This window comes from Uloborus diversus, chromosome 3 (genome assembly GCF_026930045.1).
Source record: "Uloborus diversus isolate 005 chromosome 3, Udiv.v.3.1, whole genome shotgun sequence".
Classification (NCBI taxonomy): domain Eukaryota; kingdom Metazoa; phylum Arthropoda; class Arachnida; order Araneae; family Uloboridae; genus Uloborus; species Uloborus diversus.
In genome coordinates, this window is record NC_072733.1 from 76,846,534 (window position 1) to 76,869,749 (window position 23,216).

At 32.9% G+C, this 23,216-nt stretch overlaps 1 protein-coding gene across 1 annotated transcript in view; it reads left to right on the forward strand.

Annotated features, from left to right (window-relative positions):
- Positions 1 to 10,872: 10,872 nt before the first annotated feature.
- LOC129219462 (serine hydroxymethyltransferase, mitochondrial-like) overlaps positions 10,873 to 23,216 on the forward strand; it is a 109,009-nt gene continuing 96,665 nt past the window's right edge. Inside the window, exons 1-2 of the mRNA XM_054853856.1 lie at positions 10,873 to 11,217; positions 20,219 to 20,395. Of these exons, the coding sequence (XP_054709831.1) occupies positions 11,167 to 11,217; positions 20,219 to 20,395 (228 nt within the window). The 5' untranslated portion in view covers positions 10,873 to 11,166. The remainder of the gene's footprint in view (positions 11,218 to 20,218; positions 20,396 to 23,216) is intronic.

The window sequence follows — 23,216 nt, forward strand, 5'->3', positions numbered from 1 at the left end:
AAATTAAATTTTTTAAGTAAATAAGATTCTTAGCCAAGCTGCGGCAATTCCATGACAAAAGAAAACAGTCCCTGAACATGAAAAAAAAAAGAAAAAGAACAACCCCCTAAAGAGAGTTGTATTCCTCTTGGTCACTTTCCATCGGGTCTCCATCAATTGGTAGACCTCCCAACAGTTCAGCTTCAGGTAGAAGATTCTCTGCACTTGGGATTAAATTGATTTTTGGATTTTCCTTCCTCATCTCTCTATATTGCTTAATCAGCTGAACTTCCACTGTATTAAAATTACTATTTTCAGCTTTGTCGTTGTAGGTGTTATTGTACCTCAATATTTGTAATTCAATTTTAATTTTGTCTATTTCCTGCTTCAGCATTTTTATTTCTTCATCTTTCTCTCCTAATTCTTTTTTTAACTGCTTAATGATGAAGTCTTTGTTTTCATTTTCAACTTTATTTTCACTAGCCACTTTTGCATATGTTTTATTTTTTTCTTGTTCTTTCCTGTCTTTATTGTTTGTATAATTCTTTAGAACAGGACAACTTTTATCCTCTGCACTGTGACTACCATTGCATCTAAAGCAAGCTGTTATTTTTCCACAATTTTCGTGTGTCATTCCACAATCTGAGCATCTAACTTCTCCCTTGCAATACCTTGCTGGGTGACCTATTTTTTTGCATTTTTTGCAAATCAAAGGTTTTTCTATGTATTTATTAGCTCGGAAGTTAATGCATCCTATTTTAAATTCTGTTCTATTTGTGATTCCCAACTCTTTTATCAAAACAATCGGGATTGGTACCTCAGTTTCTTTTTTCTTAAATCTTATCACCTGCGTTACGTAAACTCCCCTTTCCTCAAGTTTGTTTGCAATGAATTTTACGGTCAAATCTTCATCTACATTTCTTAGTATATACTTTGTGCTTATGGCATCTTCTAATAGTCTTGTTCCAACTTCAATATCCAGAAAAGTTTTAGTTTCACTCACCTTTTTCATGGTGTCTTCGTTTTTGGTACTCACAATTATGTTGCCGTTCCTGGTAAAATATACTTCATCTTCTTTTGAGATTAAGTTTTCTATTTCTTTGTGGAACTTCATCCCTTTGTTCTTTGGTATTTCCTTGTTAACACCGAAAATAACTATTTTAATTTTATCGGCTCCATTTGTCATGGCAGCCCTAATTTTTTCTTTCCTAGACATACTAGCTTCATATATAAATTCATTTCGCTTGGTAATTTTCTCTTTACCATTAACAACCACCTCCTTATTAGGGCTAGCTTTCCTTTTTGGCCCCATATAAACAAGTTCCTCTTAGAAAAATAAAAACAAAAACCATGCACGAGCAACATGCATAGCAGGAGAAACGCAATTGGAAATAAAAGAAAAACCCCTTTAACAAAACCTAACTCACAAACTCGAGAAAAAATCACAACCTCACATTCGCCTCAAAATTTCCCACTTCGCCGAAAAATGATAAGCAAAATGAAGCAATTCTTTTTAAACGTGTTTACTTCTTTTCAAAACATTCGTGTTTAGTTTCACTTCTTCTTCTTCTTCTTCTTTTGGTGCTTAATTGCACAGGTTTGTTTTTGATGAGGACTACAATCTGAGTGTTTTGCCTCCCTTACGCATGATATATTTTTTTATTAGACATATAAACAACACATGAAAGAATTTACATCACAAAGAAGGGAAAGTACAACCGGAGCGAGGGTGGGAGTCGAACCCACCGCCTCAAGTGTGTCAACGTCAAGCAGTCACTTAGACCGCTCGGCCACTGAGGCCCCTAGTTTCACTTCGTTGACTTGTAAACAAGCATGGAACAGCGGTTACAGGGTTACAAGCTCCTTTTAGTAAAATCGAGTCGTCAGAAGAAGGCATCTACTACTGTAATCACGAAGAATAAATTTGAAAAATAAACGTAATAATACAAAATGCGTGAAAATGACTTTTATCATTTCATGAACGCCGCCATTAAAATCATAAATATCATGTGACAGATCACGTGACAGTTGGGCACCCTTTTTAAAGGAGCCAAAAGAACCGCAAGGACATCTCCAAGCCTCCGTTTTCACCCGAATGCACCTTGCTTTCACCCCAGGGTGCCAAAGGACCTTTCAACGGCTCCTGTAGTTCTAACAGTGTAGCTATAATTTATGCACATATGTAGTCATACAGCATCGGACTTGTGACCAGAGGGTCCCGGGCTCAATCCTCGCTGGTAGAAAATCCACTGACTTCATTAATGGTGACTGGAGGACGTTAAATATGCTCGTGGTCACCCTCCAAGTGAAATGATACCTCTGGGAGTGCTAGACCAGGACCTTGCTTTCACCCCAGGGTGCCAAAGGACCTTTCAACGGCTCCTGTAGTTCTAACAGTGTAGCTATAATTTATGCACATATGTAGTCATACAGCATCGGACTTGTGACCAGAGGGTCCCGGGCTCAATCCTCGCTGGTAGAAAATCCACTGACTTCATTAATGGTGACTGGAGGACGTTAAATATGCTCGTGGTCACCCTCCAAGTGAAATGATACCTCTGGGAGTGCTAGACCAGGGATTGCTCGCTTGCTGGTCTGGTTCAAAAAATAAGAGCTGTCTTCAGGTTCCCATCCAACTGAATGCCACAAATAGTAGCAAGTACGGGGGACTCTGGAGTGAAAAGTGAAAAGTATCTATGGCAGCAGTTGAAAGGGCAATTTAAGCATAGCTCAAGGTTTAACTTTAAAAATGATTTTGGATCAATTATTCAATAATTATAATAGTATACGAAAATTAAGTGTTTAAGTTTTTGATTACATTCTTGTTTTTTATCACATCGAGCAAGAAAGAAAATTAAAAATTATCCCACGCTACTTCCTTATATGAATATTAAATTGGTACTTTTTAATTATTCAAAACAATGGATGCGTGTACTCATGTATATTTGCACGTTAGACGACATTTTTGAAAACTTCGCAGAGTTCTGAATGTTATGTTTGAAGCTTAAAATAAACATCGGTTTCGTTTTTAATATATAGATTATCAAAAATACTATTTGTTTGATCTGGTGTTGCATTGACATTTCTTTTCCTTTTTTTTTTTTTTTTTTTTTTTTAAAATAATATGTATATAAATATACTGAGAGAGAGAGAGAGATGCGGAGAGAAACACATATATCATTCCATAAAATGAAACTATTTCTCAAAATCTTTATTATTTCATTTTTTTTCTCTGATGACGATTTATTTTCTTTTTCTCTTTTCAAACCTGACTTGTAAGATTTATATTTTGAAACTCCCGTCTCTTCCTCCAACTTCCCCGTTTATGAAATTCTAATTTAGGCGGACAATCTTATTTATTTTTTACATAAAAATGTGCTGACTTTATTATGTAACTATGAGCTTTGAGGATTTTTATTCTGCCGTGTTAAGCGCAAAAGTCGTATCTGCAGTTTGCAGCTGAGCTCAAACTGAGAAACTGCTGTTTAAAGTTTCACGCCTTCACATATTTGATTCGAATTCTCCTTTTTTAGATTTTATTTTGAAAAATATTTCCCATTCACTAATAACAATAAAACATTGCATCTAGATGGACCATGTTATAAAGTACCATATGTACCAATTCGTGACAATAACTCAATTTTAACAAAACGTGAAAAGATACATCTTTTCAGGGGCGTAGCTAAGGGGGGGTTTGGGGGACAACCCCCCCCCCCGAAACGTTAGTCTCAAAAAAAAGAGAAAAAGAAGAGGGAAGAGAAAGAAAAAAAAGAAGAAGAAAAAATAAAATGACTTTTTCTGAGTAACAAAGGTCAAAAATTCACTTCGCCCCCCCCCCCTCCCAATGCCATTGAAAATCTGCTCCATGTGTGACCCTCAAGCATAAAGACGCCTCCCTCTGCTGCGACATTTTTTTGATAATTGAGTGAAATTTGACTTCGCTTTAGAAATGAGATTGATTTGTTAAATCCACGTATAAGCAGCCTTTCTTTGCCATAGATTCTTCAAATTGTTAAATATGTTTAATTTTATGAGCCGCGCAGTGGGAATATTGCATACAGTCGAATCTGTATATTTCTAATTTCACATTAAAGAAAAAAATCGAGATAAAGAGCTTTTTAAATACGGGATGCTTTAAGAAACTTTTTATAGAAATTTAAATATGATGATGGGAATTTGAAATCGATACTAAAGACAATATGAGCTCTTGATTAAAATTCCTCTTTATTAGTTTTGTTAGGTATTTATTCTATTATTACATTATTAAGTGCTTTATTGCGAGTTTAAGGAATCATTTTGACAGTAAAAGAAAATTTAAGCATATCTTTTTCAAGAAAAAGTCTTTTTGCTTTTTGGTTCCTGATTTTTTTTTTTTTTTTTTGGATTCATTATTTATCCTCTTGAGGTTAGCAATTGCAGCAAATTTAACTTGGCCAATATTCTACGATTTTCCTTTTTTCATCACTTGAAAAAAAAACTTATACTTTCTTTTCACTCCTACCATTTCGGTTTTCTAAAGAATCACAATTTTAAGAAAGAGAGCAACCAAAGAACTACTAATCCAGATAACAGAGCGAAATGGCTTTTAACTTGAATGACCTTTAATCATGAACTTGAAATGTTCATCTTAACATGTCAAACCTGTGAATTTCACCCCTTTACTCTTCTTCCAATAAAGTGCGCGAAACGACTGTCCTTTATTTAATCTTCCCGGAAAGCCTATTCGTGGAACGCATTTCTCCCTTTTTTCCACTGCCTCCCCAGCTCTTGAAGACAATTCCTCTGTTTCTGAGTTGAAGAAAATGTTTTTGTTTGCTGCTTTAAAGATCATTGGGCTTCGAATCCGAAAATGATAGTATAACCGGAATTCGGGACGATAGAGGTTTTTGTTGGTCTGGTCTCGTGTGTGTCATAGGTCATAGTCAAAACCACCTTTGCTAACCAGTATCCATTGCAATCACATTGATTTTTCAGCCAGTATTTACTGCGTATTCTTTTGGAAACGTGCAGTCTGTTTAAAATAGCACATTCTAAGTGAAAGTTGTTGCAAAATGAAGTGAACAAGACCGATAACAAGCTTTTTTCAACCCAAAGAAAAAAATTAAAAAGATGAAAATGAGAAAGAAGAGAGAAAGTCAACGTCGTCTGAAGAAAACGAAGTACAGTCTGCAAAGCAGCATTAGTCCCATCGGACCCTTCTGAAGATAATTTTATTTTAATTCAAAAGAAAAATTGCATAGCCAGGGACGTAACTAGAGGGGGGCAGACGGGGTTCGTGCCCCGGGCGCCAGATTTTAGGGGCGCTAAACTGACTAAGTAAAGACTCTAATTTTTGTGAAAAAAAGAAAAAAATATTAAAAGTCAAAAAAAAAAAAAAAAAAAACCTCAGTGCGAGCGCTGTAGTGGTAAAGATAGACGGAAAGAGAGTGAGGAGGGCGCAGTAAATAGCATGAAAGTATTTTCTTAGAGTGACTAGTACTTGTTATATCTTATTTAAAAAAACCTCCCTCTCGGAGGAAGAATATAGGAGCAAAGATATGGGAAGTACACACCAATACAAAACAACGAAAATGGTCAAACGTCATTTTTCTACAATTAAACGTCATAAAGCTGCCAACATAATGTCTTCATCTCATTTAAAATGACGAGAGCTTGTCTACCCCCCTAGCCAAAGGGAAAACTGTTATACTGTTTCCTTGGTCTAGTTTAGTTTACATTTTTTCTCATTCTTGGAGAAAATTCTCGCACTATAATGATGGAGATTCAATTTAAAGTGCAAGAGGCTGCCCATTTTTTGCTTTAGAAAATATAACAGGGTTGCCACAAAGGTTAAAGAATGAAATTCCCTGACATTTCCAGGTTCTCCAGTAACTTTTAGAAAAATTCCAGGTTAATGAATGCTGACTTGAGTTGTTAAATATCACTACAACGTATTTTTAAAGTAATTAAATCTACTTTCTGGACCAAATAATACTTAAAAAATTATCAATAATTGTAATCTATAGTTGGGTTAGGTTAAGACAAACTAAAAATTCAATTACATTGATTACAAAAAGACTAAAATCTCAAACACACTAAGCAATTTTCGGCAATGAATCAGTTTCAAATTTGGCATGTTTTAAAAAAAAGGTTTTAACCTATAAAAGCAAAAATTTTGATGCTTTAAATTTTTATGAACATCATTCACTTTTTGGAAAAAAAAGATGCAGAATGGCCCTTAAAAAATACTAATAAGGCCACAACGGCATTGCGGAAAATACTACTAATTTCTAACTGAGCATGGCTTGGATTTTTTTTTCTTCAAAAGAAGCAAAATAAAATGTAATGATAGAAATGAGAACTTCATGATTTTTGCATGGATATTTCTCTACTTTTTTTATTGTAACCTTATTACATTCAGTCTTCAAAAATGAGCTTGAATTTTCTTTCTCTCGCCTATCAGGTAAATTCGCCATGTCTGGAACCCAACATTTACTGTACTTCAGCTTTTTTTGCCCAAATGGCGCAGCACTTTCACCTATCAGATTGAAAAATAGGAAAGGAATTCCCTGAGATTTCCAGAAATTTCAATATTTTGTGATTTTCCCTGACATTTCCCTGAACATTTTAGATGATTTTCATTTTCCCTGACAATTCCAGGTTTTCCATGTTTTCCAGGTGCGTGGCAACGCTGATATAAGGTCTTTTAAAGATAAATTGCGCTAAAATGAGAAATCTTAGACTTAAGTTTTGATATATTTTTGCCACCCACACAATATTTTAGATATGCTTGTATCATCTACTTCAATTAATGTGTTGGAAATCAACTATTTTTTACACCTCTGGTTTGGTACTTTTGATTTATATTTATATTACAGTAGCAACCTCGATTATCTGACTCCAGCTTATACATATCTCTGGCTTATCCGGGTCATATTTGTAGAGTTAAAAAATTTAGTAGAACCTCTCAATAAAGGGACACTGATGGGACCCGACATTATGTCCCTTAAATAGAGGTGTCCCTTCTTCGTAGTTATTTTAGTTGATGTATACAGTGTGTTAATTCAGTATAATTTTGTTATGAACCTAAACACTTAAAACTAAATACTTTACATTTTTCATACACAATTAAATAAAATTAACACTTATTGATTTTTTTAAAAAAGTTTTTATTATTTCTTTAATTATGATTAAGTCAAGAATTTGTTAAGTCCAAGGTTTTGCAGCATAAAGCAATTATTTGGAAGTAATTCATTTCATGAATTTTCTTCATGTCATGTAATTTACCATGCAAGAAAGACATTGTGAATTACAATTAGTGTTAACATTTCAATTTTTATATAAAAAGCTAGTCAGTTTCTGTGCCCTCTCCTTTGCCCCTGAGCCTACTTCAATAAATATCCCGGTGGGCAAATCATGCAATACAATATATACTTCTTTCTTTTGCAATATATACATGTTTCTTTAACATATATTAATGTTAAACACTCCTCAATTATTTTTTAGAGGAAAACTGAAGCTTTTATTCCAGTAAATTCACTCTTTCTTACGCACTTGTGCATAATTTTCTGTATTTTTTTCTCTGTGAATGTCCCTTAAATAGAGTGTCCCTCAATTAGAGGCACGAAACTGAAAATGTGCCAAATATTGGCTTATTTTGATTAAATACACAACTGCTATATATAGGTCGTGCAATAAATTATAGTCATCTAATAAACAACGTGACGTATTTAGAGTGTCAGTCTGACACCACCACTGCAGCTGAACTATAAATGATAAAGTATTTGCTAGTAACAATCCTATGTAATTTTGTTGCAAAGCATCGTTTTTCGCTGCTAATAAAAGATAAGTCTTCTTACTTGTGAATTAATTACTGCTTATTATTCGTATTATCCGAATTTTCGTTTATTCAAATTGCTTTTGTCCAATTTTTTCCAGATGAATAAGGTTGTACTGTAAATGGAAAAAACCTGAAAACATATAATGTTAATACGTTTAAGATTTGTGGTTTTTAAAAAAGGTTAATAGAAATAGTTTTGATATCAAGCACATTAGGTATCTGTTTTTCTATTAAATGTTTTTCAGTTATGTACTATATACCAAAGGTGTGGACGTGCGTATTTTATTTAAAAAAAAATAGATCGTTATAACTAATATTTAACTATACAGATTGCGATAGTTTAAAATGTGTTGCATATAAAATTATCAAGCTAATGTTCACATTGATAATCTGTTCGTTTCGAGCTATTGTAAGTTGTCGGCTTAAAATCAATGTATTAAGTAGTAGTAATATTCAATTAATCTCACGTGAGAAAGTGGCGCGAGTTTCATTGTTGAAACACAATGGTCACTCGATAATCGGCTATTATTTATAGGAGGGTTATTGCGACATGTTGTTGAACACTGTTATTTTTCTCGTGAATTTCTTCAAAGTAGTATAGTAAAAAGATTTTAAAATAAATAATTGAAAACATTTCTGTTTTATTGTTTTCATTTGAAGTGGTAATTTTAAATTCGTATTTCGATATATTTAAAACAAAGTAACGTCAAAGAAATTGTGAAAGGATGCCTGAGGCGGCCTGCGTCCAGGAGTAGACCTCAGAGCACCCTACAGCCTTCAAATTTTGTACAAAATTACTTCGAGCGCCGAGGATTTGCACCTGAGGTTGTTTAATTTAATTTTCGAATTAGCTTTTTTTTTTTTGTTATTAATTTTTTAAGCCAAAATTTCACATAAATTGCCTATTAAACTGATGAAAGACTTCTCACATTCCTTAATATTTCATGTTTCAAAAATGTTTTTCGGCATCAAATAAAGCTTGCAACAATTTTATCAATAAATTAGAAAGTAGTTTTAGAGTTTTAGTTTTAGCAAAAAATCCTAGGCTCAGTCCGGAGCTAAAGAGCAAAATATATTACTAGAGACCACGAATTTAAACGCAGTTTTTCAAACGTACAAAACTGCCGTTTTGCAATGCTCGGGAGCCCCTTTCGCACCTATAGCTGTGCAAGTTCGTGCAAGTTAGTTTCGAACGCGGAAAAATGCTCTTCAAAGCGATTTTTTTATTTTTTTTATTTTAATGTTTTATCTCGGTTATGCATATTTTTTTTCTATCAAATTATTTTTATATTTTCAGATAGGAGTGGCATTGTGTTCTAAAAATGAGCTCTTCACTTAAATTCTATTTTCTATGGGAGGGAGAGGGAATTTTCACTTTGTTCGAAACGGAACTCAAGTGTTTTTTAATCTGATTCTTTCTGACAGATGATTTAAATCTTCACGATTCAAATAAGGTTGCGAAGCAACCTTTGGGGATTGGTAAGCGTCAGCGAGCAGGGGGCAAAGCCACCTGGTAAAAATAAAAATTTATACAAGTTGTTAATTATTCTTTTGTGGAAATACAAAATATTTTTCCTTGAAAAACTTCGTATGTAAAATAATAAATAAACTATTTAATGATTTTTACTCCCTATCGAAATTAAAAAAAATGCAGTACAGTGATAAAACTGCATAAAAACTTATAATTACGTAAAAGTTGTATTTATAGGCTTATCAACGTATGCGGTCTCCTTTATCACTGCCTAATTTAAATTCATATTTTTGAAATAAAAATAAAAAAAATATTTTTTTATGGGGAAGGGGGGGGGGCGCCGAAACGAGGTCTTGCCCCTGTTCGAAAATGACCTAGTTACGTCCCTGTGCATAGCATTACGTGAATAAAATGTTTAAAAACGAGATGAATCTAGATTATTTCTATTAGCTTGGTTCGGATTAAAAAGCAGAAAATATAAAAGACTTCTGTTTATAACACCCGAAAATTGCTGTTGCTCTCTCAAATAGATATTTATGTAAATTCTAAAGCTTCTAATAAAATTAAAGACCAGAATTAGCATAAATGTAAATACATAAAAAGCAACATATAAATATAACGGTATGAAAAGCAATTTCATTTTTTGCCGGTTATAATTCAAGAAGTCTATTTTTTATTCTATTTCATACTTTTAGTGCAAACCAAGTTAGTAAAAGCAGTCTTTATAGTTTGACCACCGATGAGATTGAAAGTCAAACATCCAGTTTACAGGCGGAAATGGAAGCATCTATTAGCTTTCAGGGATGCCAGCTTTTGTAGATGTGTGTTAGCCTCTAAATTAAGCAGTCACACTGAAATGAACGGAACACGCACATCAGATCTTTGATTTCCCTCTGATTTGGATAGACTGGTTTTGACAAGACGTTGCTAGAAAATTTCACTTTAAATTAAATGGAGGGAAAAGAAAAAAAAAGTTAAATTTTCCATAAAATTAAAAAAATAAAAAATTCTTTGCTTTTGTTTTGTTTGACACATCGGAATTGGAGCACCTATTCCAAAGTATGTAAGATTTACCTCCCTCTTATTTTTTTAATACTAAAAAATTTACATTTATATATATATATATATATATATATATATATATATATATATATATATATATATATATATATATATATATATATATATATATATAGCAGTATTGCTTTGCACGGAAGAGTATTTATTTATTTACTTTTTTTTTAATTTGTTTGAAATGCAAATTTTGGTGGCTCGAAGAAATTTTCAAAAATTTCAAGACTCGCTAATATACTCCTAACTAATATTTTGAGTGACTATTCTGCCTTAAAGTTTTCTGAAACATTACAAACTAATATTTTCCAAATTTAAGATTTAACTGTTTTCAAAAACAACAACAAAAAATGTTTACTCCATCGCGCAGCGTTGAAAACATTCCGAGGCAGGAGCAGAAAATGTATTCTAATTTTCGCGGTTTTACTTCCGTGACTCTCATCAGTTTAACGACCGGCAACGACTAACCACGTGACTGACCTTGAATGTTTGTTTACAAAAATCATGCTTCTTCGTAAGTGAATGTTGATTACATCACTCTTAGGCCAGTTTTCACAAAACATTTTGATCTTTTTGTGTATTCTCAGGTAAGATACTATACTGCAGCTGAATGAAGTTTTGATAAAATACATAAAAACGCAAACGTGTTCCTAAATATTCAGAAAATTAATCTGTAATCACAGGCGACGACTAGCAGACGTAACTGCTCTACTATTGGCAAACCTGTTTTAATGTTGATACTGTGGCAGATGGAAGTAACGGGGGCACTTGCTGATAGTCCTCTCTTCATCATTTGAACGCGGTAGAGATAAGATTGAAATAAGAAATGGCTCTTCGAATTTTCAGCAAACGAATTGTGAATGCTTGCACACTTCAGGTGCGTATATATGCAACTGCCTCTAACTTAAATATCCTTGTTATAATTTCTATTCTGTATAATGTATTTAAGCTTCTTTTTTTTTTTTTTTTGACAATTTGTTTATCATTTACTTTGAACGCAGAAATTATTTTTAAGTTTTTAATTCATAACTAAAAATTAGTATTATAGTCAAGTATAAGAAATTAAACACTATACCTTTGTGCTGAAAATAAATAGATTTATACAATGTTAATGAAGCACAATAATTTCAAGTAGTTGAATACATGTATTTTCAGGGTTGCCAGCAGACAGGGGCATATCTGGAGGAGGATTTAGTTTTAACCCCCCCCCCCCCCAAAAAAAAAAAAAAAAAATCAGAAATTTTCTTTATTTGACCATACAAAAGGGCTAAAACTAATCATATATCCCTCTCAAGTTTTTTTTTCCTGGCCACACCACAGAATGCAGAAGACATTCTATTTTTAAAAAGAGTTCCTTGTAATTTGTATTTGTTCATTTTCAAATTATGTTTATTAAAAGGAATAGAAAGGCAGTTTTTTGAACCGTGGAAATGAGTGAAGTGAAATAGAGTGAAATCTCCCACGAAAGCAACCACCTCCAGTTCCGGTGAAAATGGAAATTGATCATTAAGAGAACCCTTCATGAAACTTGTTTTAAATAGTTAAATGTTATTAAACATGTTGTGAGTGCTATAAGCAAAGAATTTAATGTATTTTATAAACTTTTAATAAATTATAATAATAATTACTATTATTATTTTTCAAAAATTATCATGATGGAGATTTTGTGATTTGATACTTTTTCAACTACTTTCCTTTCATAAAATTAATAGAAATTTTAATAGAACCGCATCATGTCTGCAGATTCTTACTGGTGAGATTTACTTTATCTGTCAGTTTGTTGGCACTCTTAGCATCAGTGAGACGACATTTACAAATACAAATACAAATACAAATGTGACGACCAGCAACAGGCACTGGGCCCAGCTAGGCTGGTCCTAGTCAATTAATTAGTCCCCAATGAAGATCAATGGCCCTCTTAAAGCTATCCACTCCCTTGCTCATTACCACCTCTTCCGGTAAGCTATTCCAAGTGCCCACGACCCTGCTAAAGTAGTAGTTTTTCCTGATTTCCAAGTTAGCCTGAGATTTAAATAGCTTAAAACAATGACCCCTTGTCCTGCTTTCCCCGCAAAAATTTAATCCATTTACATCTTTCATTTTGATAAATTTAAATAACTGAATCATGTCCCCTCTGACTCTCCTTTGCTCCAGGCTATACATGTTAAGCCTATTAAGTCTGGTATCATAATCTAAATCTGAGAGTCCCCTTACTAATTTAGTTACCCTTCTTTGAACCCTTTCCAATACAAAAATATCTTTCTTCAGATAAGGCGACCAAAACTGAACAGCATACTCCAAATGAGGTCTTACTAAACTCCTAAATAAAGGCAGAAGAACTTTCTTAGATTTGTTTGAAATAGATCTATTGATGAACCCAAGCATTTTGTTGGCTTTGTTACTAGCAATACTGCACTGTTGACTAAACTTGAAGTCCTGATTTATAAAGACACCCAGATCCATAACATTTTGTGCCTGATTTATGACTGAAACCTGTAAACGATAACTCGTACGCTTATATCCATGACCTAAGTGTAGCACTTGACATTTCCCTACATTAACTGCCATACCCCATTTATCTGCCCACTTAGTAATATGATCTAAATCCTCTTGCAGCTGTTTTACTTGTTCTTCATTTTCGACAATCCCCATAACTTTTACATCGTCAGCAAAACAATTCATGCTTCCAGAAATATTATCATTGATGTCATTCATAAATATAATAAACAAAAGAGGCCCTAAAACTGATCCCTGAGGAACCCCACTTAAAACATCACTCCAATTAGAATGATTTCCTCTCACAACTACTCTTTGCTTCCTACCAGTAAGCCAATTTCTAACCCAAAGTAAAGTTTTTCCTCCTATTCCAATGTCAGCTAACTTGCTGAGAAGAGCAACATGCGGTACCTTGTCAAAAGCTTTTTGAAAATCAATATAAACAACATCCACACATTTTTTGTTATCTAAAGCTGAGGTAACCTTGTCGTAGAAATGCAATAAATTAGTAGTACAGGATTTACCTTTCCTGAAACCATACTGCAAACTAGTCAGCAGACTATTAGTCTCTAAGAACATCATGATCTTAATTTTGATCAAAGTTTCGAAAATCTTACAAATCACTGAAGTCAAACTTACAGGTCTATAATTCCCAGCAATACCTTTAGACCCCTTCTTGAAGAGTGGCATTATGTTAGCCAGCTTCCAGTCCTCTGGCACCGTCCCCGAGTTATAAGAAGCAATGAAAATATTCAAAATAACATCCACTAATTCCTCTGCACATTCAACTAAAATTTTTGGATAAATATTATCTGGTCCCGGAGCTTTAGTTGCTTTAATCTTTTTCAAATGAAATAAAACCTCCTCCCTGGAAAATACAAAATCCTCAAGCTGTATAATAGCTTGTGTCTTGTTAGTGTCAACTGTTGAGATACAGTTATCGTTAAACACACTGGAAAAAAAGTTATTTAGAACATTTGCAATATCCCTATCGTTTTGGATTAAATTTCCATGCTCATCAACCAAAGGCCCAATTTGACTGTTTCGAGCTTTCCCAGAATTAGCATAAGCAAAAAAAAGCATTTGCCTCCAGCAGGCAATGGAGGCAGAATAGCATTTGCCTCCAGCTCTGTTATTCCCTATTCCAGACTGATCAGTCTCTGGATTGAATAACTGAGCTATTGGTATATTGCAGGTAAAAGTATTTTAGTTATGGGCATGCATGACCATAATTATTTTTTTGGCCATTCTCACACAAAATTATAATGTAGGATTAGAGATAAAACTTGTCAAATGATAAATAAAAAATGCAGCTGCAGTATACTTCTATTAATTTTATTTATTTTTTTTCCTTTTTGTTGTTGCTTTCGTGCAAGCCTTTCAAAAGCAATTTGTCAATTATCCATTTTTTAAATTTAATGTTGCTCAAATTGGCAAGTCAAAATACTTAAAATTAGGTTATATTGTATGGAAAGTAAAAATTTTAATGTTGAACGCTTTTTTGTATATATCCTGAAAATAATTGAATTTAGCTAGCATAACCATTTCTAGTTTTTAGCATGACCATAACTAATTGTGTGAAACCAGTTACCTATTTCAATTTATTTCAAAAAGTATATACAGTAAGACCTGTGTATAATGATACTGTCCATAATGATAAACCTGCCTACAACGATGTTTCCCTTTGGTCCCCACGAATTTCCTATTAACTTAATGCATTTTAAACTTGCGTACAATGATAATCATTTCCCAAAAAAACCTGTCTACAACATTATTTTTTTCCTCTCTCTAAGCTCATTGAAGAACTGGATTTTTTTTCTTCTGTCTCAAAAAAAGACTCCATAATGTCTGGAATGTTACATAAATAGAACAGATTATTTCTAATGTTAGTCTCTACCCTTTTGTAGCTGAGGGGTCAAAGGAGGGGAATGAAGTGACGATTGAAATGTGTGCAGCTGTATATTTCATTTGGAAATGGTGTCATACTAGGAAGGGGGGATTTTTCTTTCTCCGTTAGTGTCGAACCATTTCATTTGTAGAGGATCGATTCCACGTAATTTGGAAAGACCTTTTTTTGAGCAAAATTCATTTTTGATTTGATTTGCATTAAAAAAGTATATAAAAAAATCAACACGTTTTTTCCGGAAAAGGAAAAAGAACTTAAATTTCTTAAGAAATACACTGATGTTCATAATATCTTTAATGCATATACTTTTTACATCCCAAAACTTTCTTTTTAAATTCCATTTAAGGCTGTAAAACTATATTTTTTCAATTTGAAATGTTTTTATTCAAACTGTCTACAAGGATAAACTGTCTATAACGATATTTTTTTTCAGTCCGCAGAGTATGGTTGTAGACAGGTTTTACTGTATACAGTCGACACCCATTACAACACTATTCAACTTATGCAAAATGACTATAGCGGCAAGTTTTTCACCAGTAACCAATTTTAAACCTAACGTAAATTCCTTGCCCGCAAAACAAAAACGTTTGGAAGGGAATTGGGTTTTGTTATTGATTACTAAAAACATTTTTTTCATGAATGGACCTTCATCCTTTTAGCATTTCACAGCAGAAATTCTGACACTAGTTGTTTTGTTAGTGTATAGTATTTGACTACTCCTCATTTTTTATTTTTTTTTTCATTCTAAATGCAAAAGTTGATGAAAAATAAGGACATCTAAGAGCGTTGTTTCATCTAAAGTTTGAAGATAGAAAGAAAAAGAAGAAGTTTCTGACAATTAAAGAAAAGCTAAAATTCTCAATGTGCTTGAACAACTAAAAAATGTTTCCAAAGAAGCCTGGCAATTAGGTATGAGTGAATCTTCCATTTGTACAATTAAAAGTCAAGAAAAGGAAATCCGTAAAACCAAAAGACAAAAATTATGTAAGTGGAGGCTGTCCTTTTGTTGTGGATTATAAAAGCCAGGAAGAGGGGTATTACCCTAGATGGAAACGTTATAAAAGAACTAGCGAGGCAACTGTATTTGAAAATGTACAGTTTGATCACAAAGCAAATCATCATCATCTTCATTTTTTAAAGTTAAGAATATTATTACTAGATCTACTAGTAATACTATTATAGTGTATTATTTTATTCATATGTACTACATACTGTACATACCATAATGCAGGGTCGTACTAGCCATAGAGCAGAAGCAGTAATTCTTCTAGAGCAGAAGTAGCAAATGCTAGGGCCCCGCACTTCTGGGGGCCTTGCACCATGCGAAAAAAAATCCCGCTTAAACTTATTTCTTTTTTTTCTCTCTCTCTCTCTCTTTTCGGATCCAGCTTTTCTCGGTAAAAATAAATTTTTAGATAAATTTAAAATTATTAAATTTTTTTCCATAAAAACAGACTCGTAACGGAAACCGGATAAAACCATCTTGACCATTACCATCGGCTCTGGACAGGAGGGGGCTTCTTGTGGACCACTCAACCTCCCCCCCCCCTCCCCCGCCCTCCACCAACAGCGTTAAAGGTCGTCTGAAATTTTATCTAGGACTCTAATTTCAAAAAATTATCTGAGGAGAGTCGCTTTGAACCAGATCCCTTTCTTTAACGTAAACAAAAATGGCATATACAGTCGGATCCCGCTACAATGGGATCCGACTTATGCGAAATGGCTACAACGCGAGTTTTTCCTGAGTAATGATTTTTTTTTTGCTGACGCAAATTCCACGACTGCAGCGTGAAAATTTTTGGAAAAGAATCGCGGAATGTTAATATGGGCTTCATTGACACTAAATATTGGTTTCGTGAATGGACTTTCATCCCTTTGGAATCACTGAAACAGGAAGTTCACTCATTGTACTAGTCTAAACATCACTTTGCTTTCAATTATACAAATATCCACTCAGTATTCATTCAGTTTTTTTCGTTCTACATATGAACATTTATAAAATTGAATGGCATCCAAACGTTTTCTTTCAACTAAAGTTTCTCTTTCTCTTCCCATCTTTGGAAAGTTTTTGACGATTAAAGAAAAGGTCAAAATTCTGGACATGCTTGAACACTTAAAAAGTGCATCAAAAGTAGCGCGAAAATTAGGTATGAGTGAATCTTCAATTCGGATAATTAAAAATCAAGAAAAGGGAATCCGTAAAAGTTATAAATTAAGTTTTAATACTGAAGCTTGCAGAGTAGTGTCGAAGCAAAATACTAACATCATGAAAATGGAAGCTGCTCTTGCATTGTGGATTAAAGGGGCTAGAAAGAGGGGTTTTCCGTTCTTTGTAAAAGATACTGCAATTTATAGTTAATAAATGATTTGAAACAATATGAGGGGTGTTTACAAACGTCTGAAAAAATTGGGTATGCTTATGAAAAATTACTAAACATACCTTGTTCCACAACGCGAAATTCCGACTTACGCGAGGTGTCTTGGAACGCATCCCTCCCTTAAGTCAGGACTCGACTGTAATCGCATTTTTTACTTCAGTTTTAAAATTTTCCGAACTAGTACCCCCAAACCATTCATCCCACTATTAATATCAAAGGTAGTCAAAAATTTCATTTTTGGAAGAGTAATGTCGAAAAGTTTCCGGGGATAAGGCCCCAGAACCCCCCGCCTCTTATATCGTCTAGATAGCGTTTTGGGAATTAAAAGCTCGAAAAATGTGAAGAGAGGTACAAAGAAAAATATAAAACCCGAAACCAGGAATGATTCGTTTCTTAAAAAAATTAAAAGGGCTTGAAAAAAAGTAAATTTCATTTCCAAGTGCTTGAAAATATGGAAAAGTAGTTATAAATCAAAAATTTCAAGTTTTTCTAACAAATGCCAAATTGAGGAGGGTACCAAAATGTGCCAAATTCAGCTCCTTGATACATCCTGTATCAAAAAGGCAAAAATCATGGTTCTCGCATTTCTGTAGCATGTTGCTCAAAATAAATGTCTGCGACTTGCACTTTTTTCATCACATCTTGCTATTTATTATTTAATCCTGATTGTTTATTTTTGAAAGTTCTTTTGTTATTTCTTGCTTTTATCTTAATTCTACTGCTTACTATTAATATGTTTAGAACTGGAAAAAGTACACTACCTCTTTCTTTTTCACTGCTTGTGATTGAAAAATAATGTTGTTATGAGAAATATATCTGTCATGTGCTTCTTACAAATTTAGAACAATCCCGAAAAAATATGCAAGCAAATATTAAAATGTCAGACTGAAAAGTGTAAATTAAATGCCTTAAAAGATTTTAACTGCTTTAGACCCCTTTAAAATAAATAAGTCTTTAAAACTCCTTGAAAAATGCTTCAATTTTATGTCTTTAAATTGCCTAAATCTCTACTTATTTCTTTTAAATCATTTTATGCATTTTTTACTATTGATCATTTCATTAAGTGTTATGTTTGTCAGTGGGTTGGGGAGATGATCAAACTTAACTACTATACCAAAAGCGGTTGTGAGCAAGTGACTACACAAAAGTGACGAGATTTCTTTTTTCCTTTCTGTCTCTTGTTCCCTGTCAACAATTTGACGAACCACGAGCAATTTTTATTTTGATTGATCTTAACTTGGAAAATTATGTATAACTTTTAAAAGGTTTTTGTTTGCCTAATTTTTATTGCCGTTACCCCATATACGGCCTCTAAATGCAGAACTTTATGTCTATTTCTCAAAAAATTTCCTGGGGGGGGGGAACCCCCGCACCCCTTAACATTCAGGACGTTCAATGCTTCACTTAAAGGGGGCTCATGCAACACTCCCCCCTATAATAAATCATCCCTTTCACAATCACTAAAACAAAAAGAAAAAAAGACCTTGCAAGAAAACTTATAAATCAAGCAAAAACATGGCGTCAGTATCAGCAAAAAGAAAAAAATAACGTACCATGAAAAAGGTATCCTTTTTTGCCTCCAATGCAATTGTCCGGGCTAAAAAAAAAAGACCCATACCTGAAATTGCTTCAAGCCCCGTTAAATCTGAAACCCGCAATGATCATATAAGCAACCCCTCGTTTCCATGAAGAAGTCCACAAACTGTTTATTATCATATGAAAACGAGGGCCCCTTGGTAGCATTTGCTATGGGCCCCACGCTGCCTTAATCCGGCACAGCCATAATGGTTTATTTTATGTCTCTCTTTCCCATTGACCATTGATTTTGTACGTTGCAACCGTATTTTATATTGAATAGCTTTTTTTTTGCTGAGTTAAAATTCATTTTTTATCTAAGAAATGGTAATGTATAGTTAAGGAATGGTTTAAAACAGTTTGAAGTTGTGTTTACAAGTGTCTAAAATAATTGGGTATGGTTATAAAAATTTGTGCACTTACCCTTTTCCACAACACAAAATTTTGACTTACGCCAGGTGTTTTGAGAGAGACTTTGCTGTGAATCATAATTGAAAATGAATGAAACTTTTGCAGCTCTAAAAGTGCAATTTTTAATTTCTAAAACCACTAGAATTAGTTTTTTCCGTGATCTAAAACTAACATTTGTATCCGAATTAAAAAGAAAAAACCCTTAATAATGCCAATAACTAGTCATTTACTCTATTTTCTTTTGAGTATTTTAAACAAAACTCAGCCCAGAAAGTAGAAAGGAAAAAAAAAAAAAAAAAAACCACCACTGAGCATTAAAAAAAAAAAAAGATGGAACCTCTAACTAACCCAGTGAAACTGAAAAGTTTTTGGATTGTTGGCCCGGTTCATCTCCAAAACTTTACCTTGAGTAAAACAGGTTGAAGACCCCTGACTTTGGCTACCAGCACTCGAGATTTGTCAGTTCCTGTAAATATATGTGTAATTAACAAATATACATCGAGTTAATCCTTGTTGACGTGACACATCTAGATGTCACTATACCACTGATGTCTATGGCATATGATCTTAATGCTTGAGGCTGTAGCTTTTATGACTTTGATTGTGAAACTCTGGAGTTCCAGAATAGGTTATTAGAATTGCTTAAGCTCTTTAGGCATGATCAAAGTTTTCTTCCAAATTGAAACATTTTCGGTAAGATTATGAAGAGATCTTGGTAAGGGGGTTTATCGTAGGAATTTCTGATATGCATTGAGAGATGTTTTTTAAAAAGTATTCTTTAAAAATTTTTTATAGCCTTTGCATATCACCATATGTACTAATTAGCTGCCCATGTAAATAAGTTGTGAAAGCGGCAGGGTTAGTCTTTGACATTAGGAACCGAAGGAAAATATAAAGCTGCATTGTAGCTTAATTGAACTGGCATGTTTGAGATAGCTGCCGACTGTGAGGTGGTCTTAAAGCAATTAGTGTGGCAATTTTGTAATTTATTAATTGGAAAATATTTGTAAAATCTAGTATGCATTCCTCTTATCTTTTTACACGCATGATTCTATGCAGAAAAATGCTTCTTTCTTTTATTTAAAAATAGATCTTTGTATTAATTTTATTAGGTTCCACAATCAAAGAAAAGTTTTTTGCTATATGATGGAAAAAATGTTAGCAGTAGCTGCTTCTTCAGTGAGTGGAAAGGTACCGAACCCCTTTCAGAAGATGATCCTGAGATGTGGAAACTCATTCAAGAAGAAAAACATCGTCAAACTAATGGCCTTGAATTGATTGCTTCAGAAGTAAGCATTCAGCATAATTTTTCAAATTTTAATTGCTCTTATTTTTAACTTTCAGAAATTTGACTATTCAAAATAAAGAGATAATTTAGAATGTCTCAAATTATTAATTTTCTGGATTTTAGATTCTGTCTCAAAAATGTAGCAAAATAATCCAAAATTATGGTATCCAAAGGCATTTGACACATTTCTCTTGGTTTTATCTATTTTCATAATGAAAGCACTTTACTACACTTAAAAAAAGTATGAGGCAGTTGGCCATGGCGCAAGGTTCCCATTAGAGGAAAAAATGTGGGTGAGAGAATCTCATCCTCTGTTAAAAATGTGAGTGAGATTTTTGAAAACTGGGAGAGATTCTTTTAAAAATCTGATGATTCATGATCAAATCACGATAAAGTCCCGCATCAAAATATTTTTAGACTGAGATTGCTTTTAAAAGTAGTGATTCTCATGGTCTCACGCTCTATTGGGAACTCTGCCAAGGTGTATAATCCACGGATGTGGTCTATTATGCAATGTGCTAAATAATATAATAAATAAATCATATTTATACTAAAAGTCGCTTTGCATTTTTGTTCAATATGCTTTGTATTGTATACTTATTAGAAAAACGAATTATCCTTAAAACCCTAAAAGTGGTATAAAAGATTTGATTGCTGCACAATTACTGCAAAACAATAATTAACACACACAAGATGGGAGTTGCCTGTTTTCACTCACAAAAGGGTTATTCCAAAATGCTATGTCAGTGTTTTTACTTAACCTCTGCTATTTTATGTATTGCTTGTAGTGGATCCAATACATAGTTAAAATACCTTTTTGTTGACAAACCTTTTTAATAAATTCAAAAGTATTACCAGTTTTCTACGTTATAAGAGTTGACAATTGTATTTGTCAATAAAGTTTTTAAAATAATTTTGTTAAGTTAATTTATAGTCCATGTCAATCTAGGCATGGGGTTACCTTCATATTCTTGGAAGTTTTTGAATTTAACCTATATTTAAATTCAGAAAAAAGCGAGTTAGATGCATGTTTTTAACATTTTTGTTTTTCCGAAAATATTCCTAGCCTGAGATACAGCTTGCCAAAGATGACAACCTAAGTGCATTTCTTACTCGTGATTTTTGACAAAATTTTTAAACTGTTATCTCCAGAACTGAGCACAATATTTTGATACTTGCAACAGCTTTTTGAAAAAAAAAATCAATGTTTTATTTTATTTTATTTTTTTTAAGCTGCCAATTTTAAATATTGTGATTTTTTTTATTGCTGTTGATCAATATCATTGAATATTTACATTTCCTGAAAAGGAGACTTCTAAGTTTAACAGACTTTAGAAGCATTTGAAAAAAATGAGGAATTTTTAGTAACTGTATATGTTAAATGTAGTTTTGAAAATTCAAAATTTCATTTTGTAGCAAGTAACCAGAAGACACTTTTAATTGAGTTATATAGCCTCATTTTCATTTTTAGTTGCTACTTTATCCTGGATTTTAATTTTTGTCAAAACAAGAAGGCACTACTCTAAGCAAATCTTTTGGCACTATGCTGAAAGGTTACATGTAGGGAAAGGTTTTGGCCAGATTATCAACCAAATACTGCATTCTTGTTTTCATAAAAAAATAAAATTTCTGGAAAAGCAAATTTTTTGCATGTTCTAGTTAATCCTCTGACTGCTCAATTTGTGGGCTAAAATTGCTTCAAAAATTAATTTTTTTTTCCGGTCTTCCCGAACAATCTGCTTTATCTCTATCAGAAATCCTTTAATTCAATCTTCAAATGCCCCAATTTTCTGAACAACTAGCGACATTTGTTGGCCAAAGCACCAATAGAATGTCTAATACTGCATATAATTTCTTTCAGTGGTTAAACAAAGAAAAAAATGGAGTTTGCTTCTCAATATAGAAAAAAACACATGCCTGCTGAATTCTCAGGATGAGCAGATTTTTCTACATTTGAGTTGCCCATAGAAATCGTGGGATGAACAGCCAGTTGGTTAAACCTTCAAGTCCTCTGTTTTTGCAACTGTTAGTCCTAGATGTACATACTACTAAATGCAAAAATATTCAAAATAAGATGCGGAGTAAAGATATTAAAAATTTGAAGCAAAAAACAAAATTAGGAAAAAATATAAAATTAAACTTTTTATCTGACCTTCTAATCTTCATAATTGCATTTAGAGAAATAATACCCATTGAAAAATAATACCAACACAAAACATTTGAAACATTTTCAACAAATATTTAAGGATATATTCAAGTTCAAAATTAGTACATACAGACCGTGCTGATGATGAGATTGAATCTTCCGCTCTTTCAGAAGAATGATATTATGTTGAAGTAAAAAAGCAAAATATTTATACAGTATGAGATCAATTTCGGAATACTGAAATCCAAAAGACCCAAAAATCCAGAACTTTTTTCCTTAAATATTAAATAATAATAATTATGCACAAATAAGCATTTTTGCTGTGATTGTGCAGTAGTCTTTTAAAACCCATTTTTGGTTAGTGATAATTTTTTTTTTATCTTAAGTATGCAATACAAAGCCTATTGAACAAAACTACATAATTATTTTTAGAAAAAATATGATTTATTAATTGTATCGACAGGCATAGTGAATACTGCAAATTATCCCCACTGCAAATTATCTCCAACTTTTGTTTTTGCATAATGAAATATATTTTCATTCAGATTGATCAAAAAATAAAAGAAATTTAGTGTGAACAATAGCAAAAACAAAGAAAAACGTGAAAATCTAGGAGAGTTTTAACTAATTTTTGAGTCGGAAATCCCAAATACGTAAAAATCCAAAAAGGTCACGG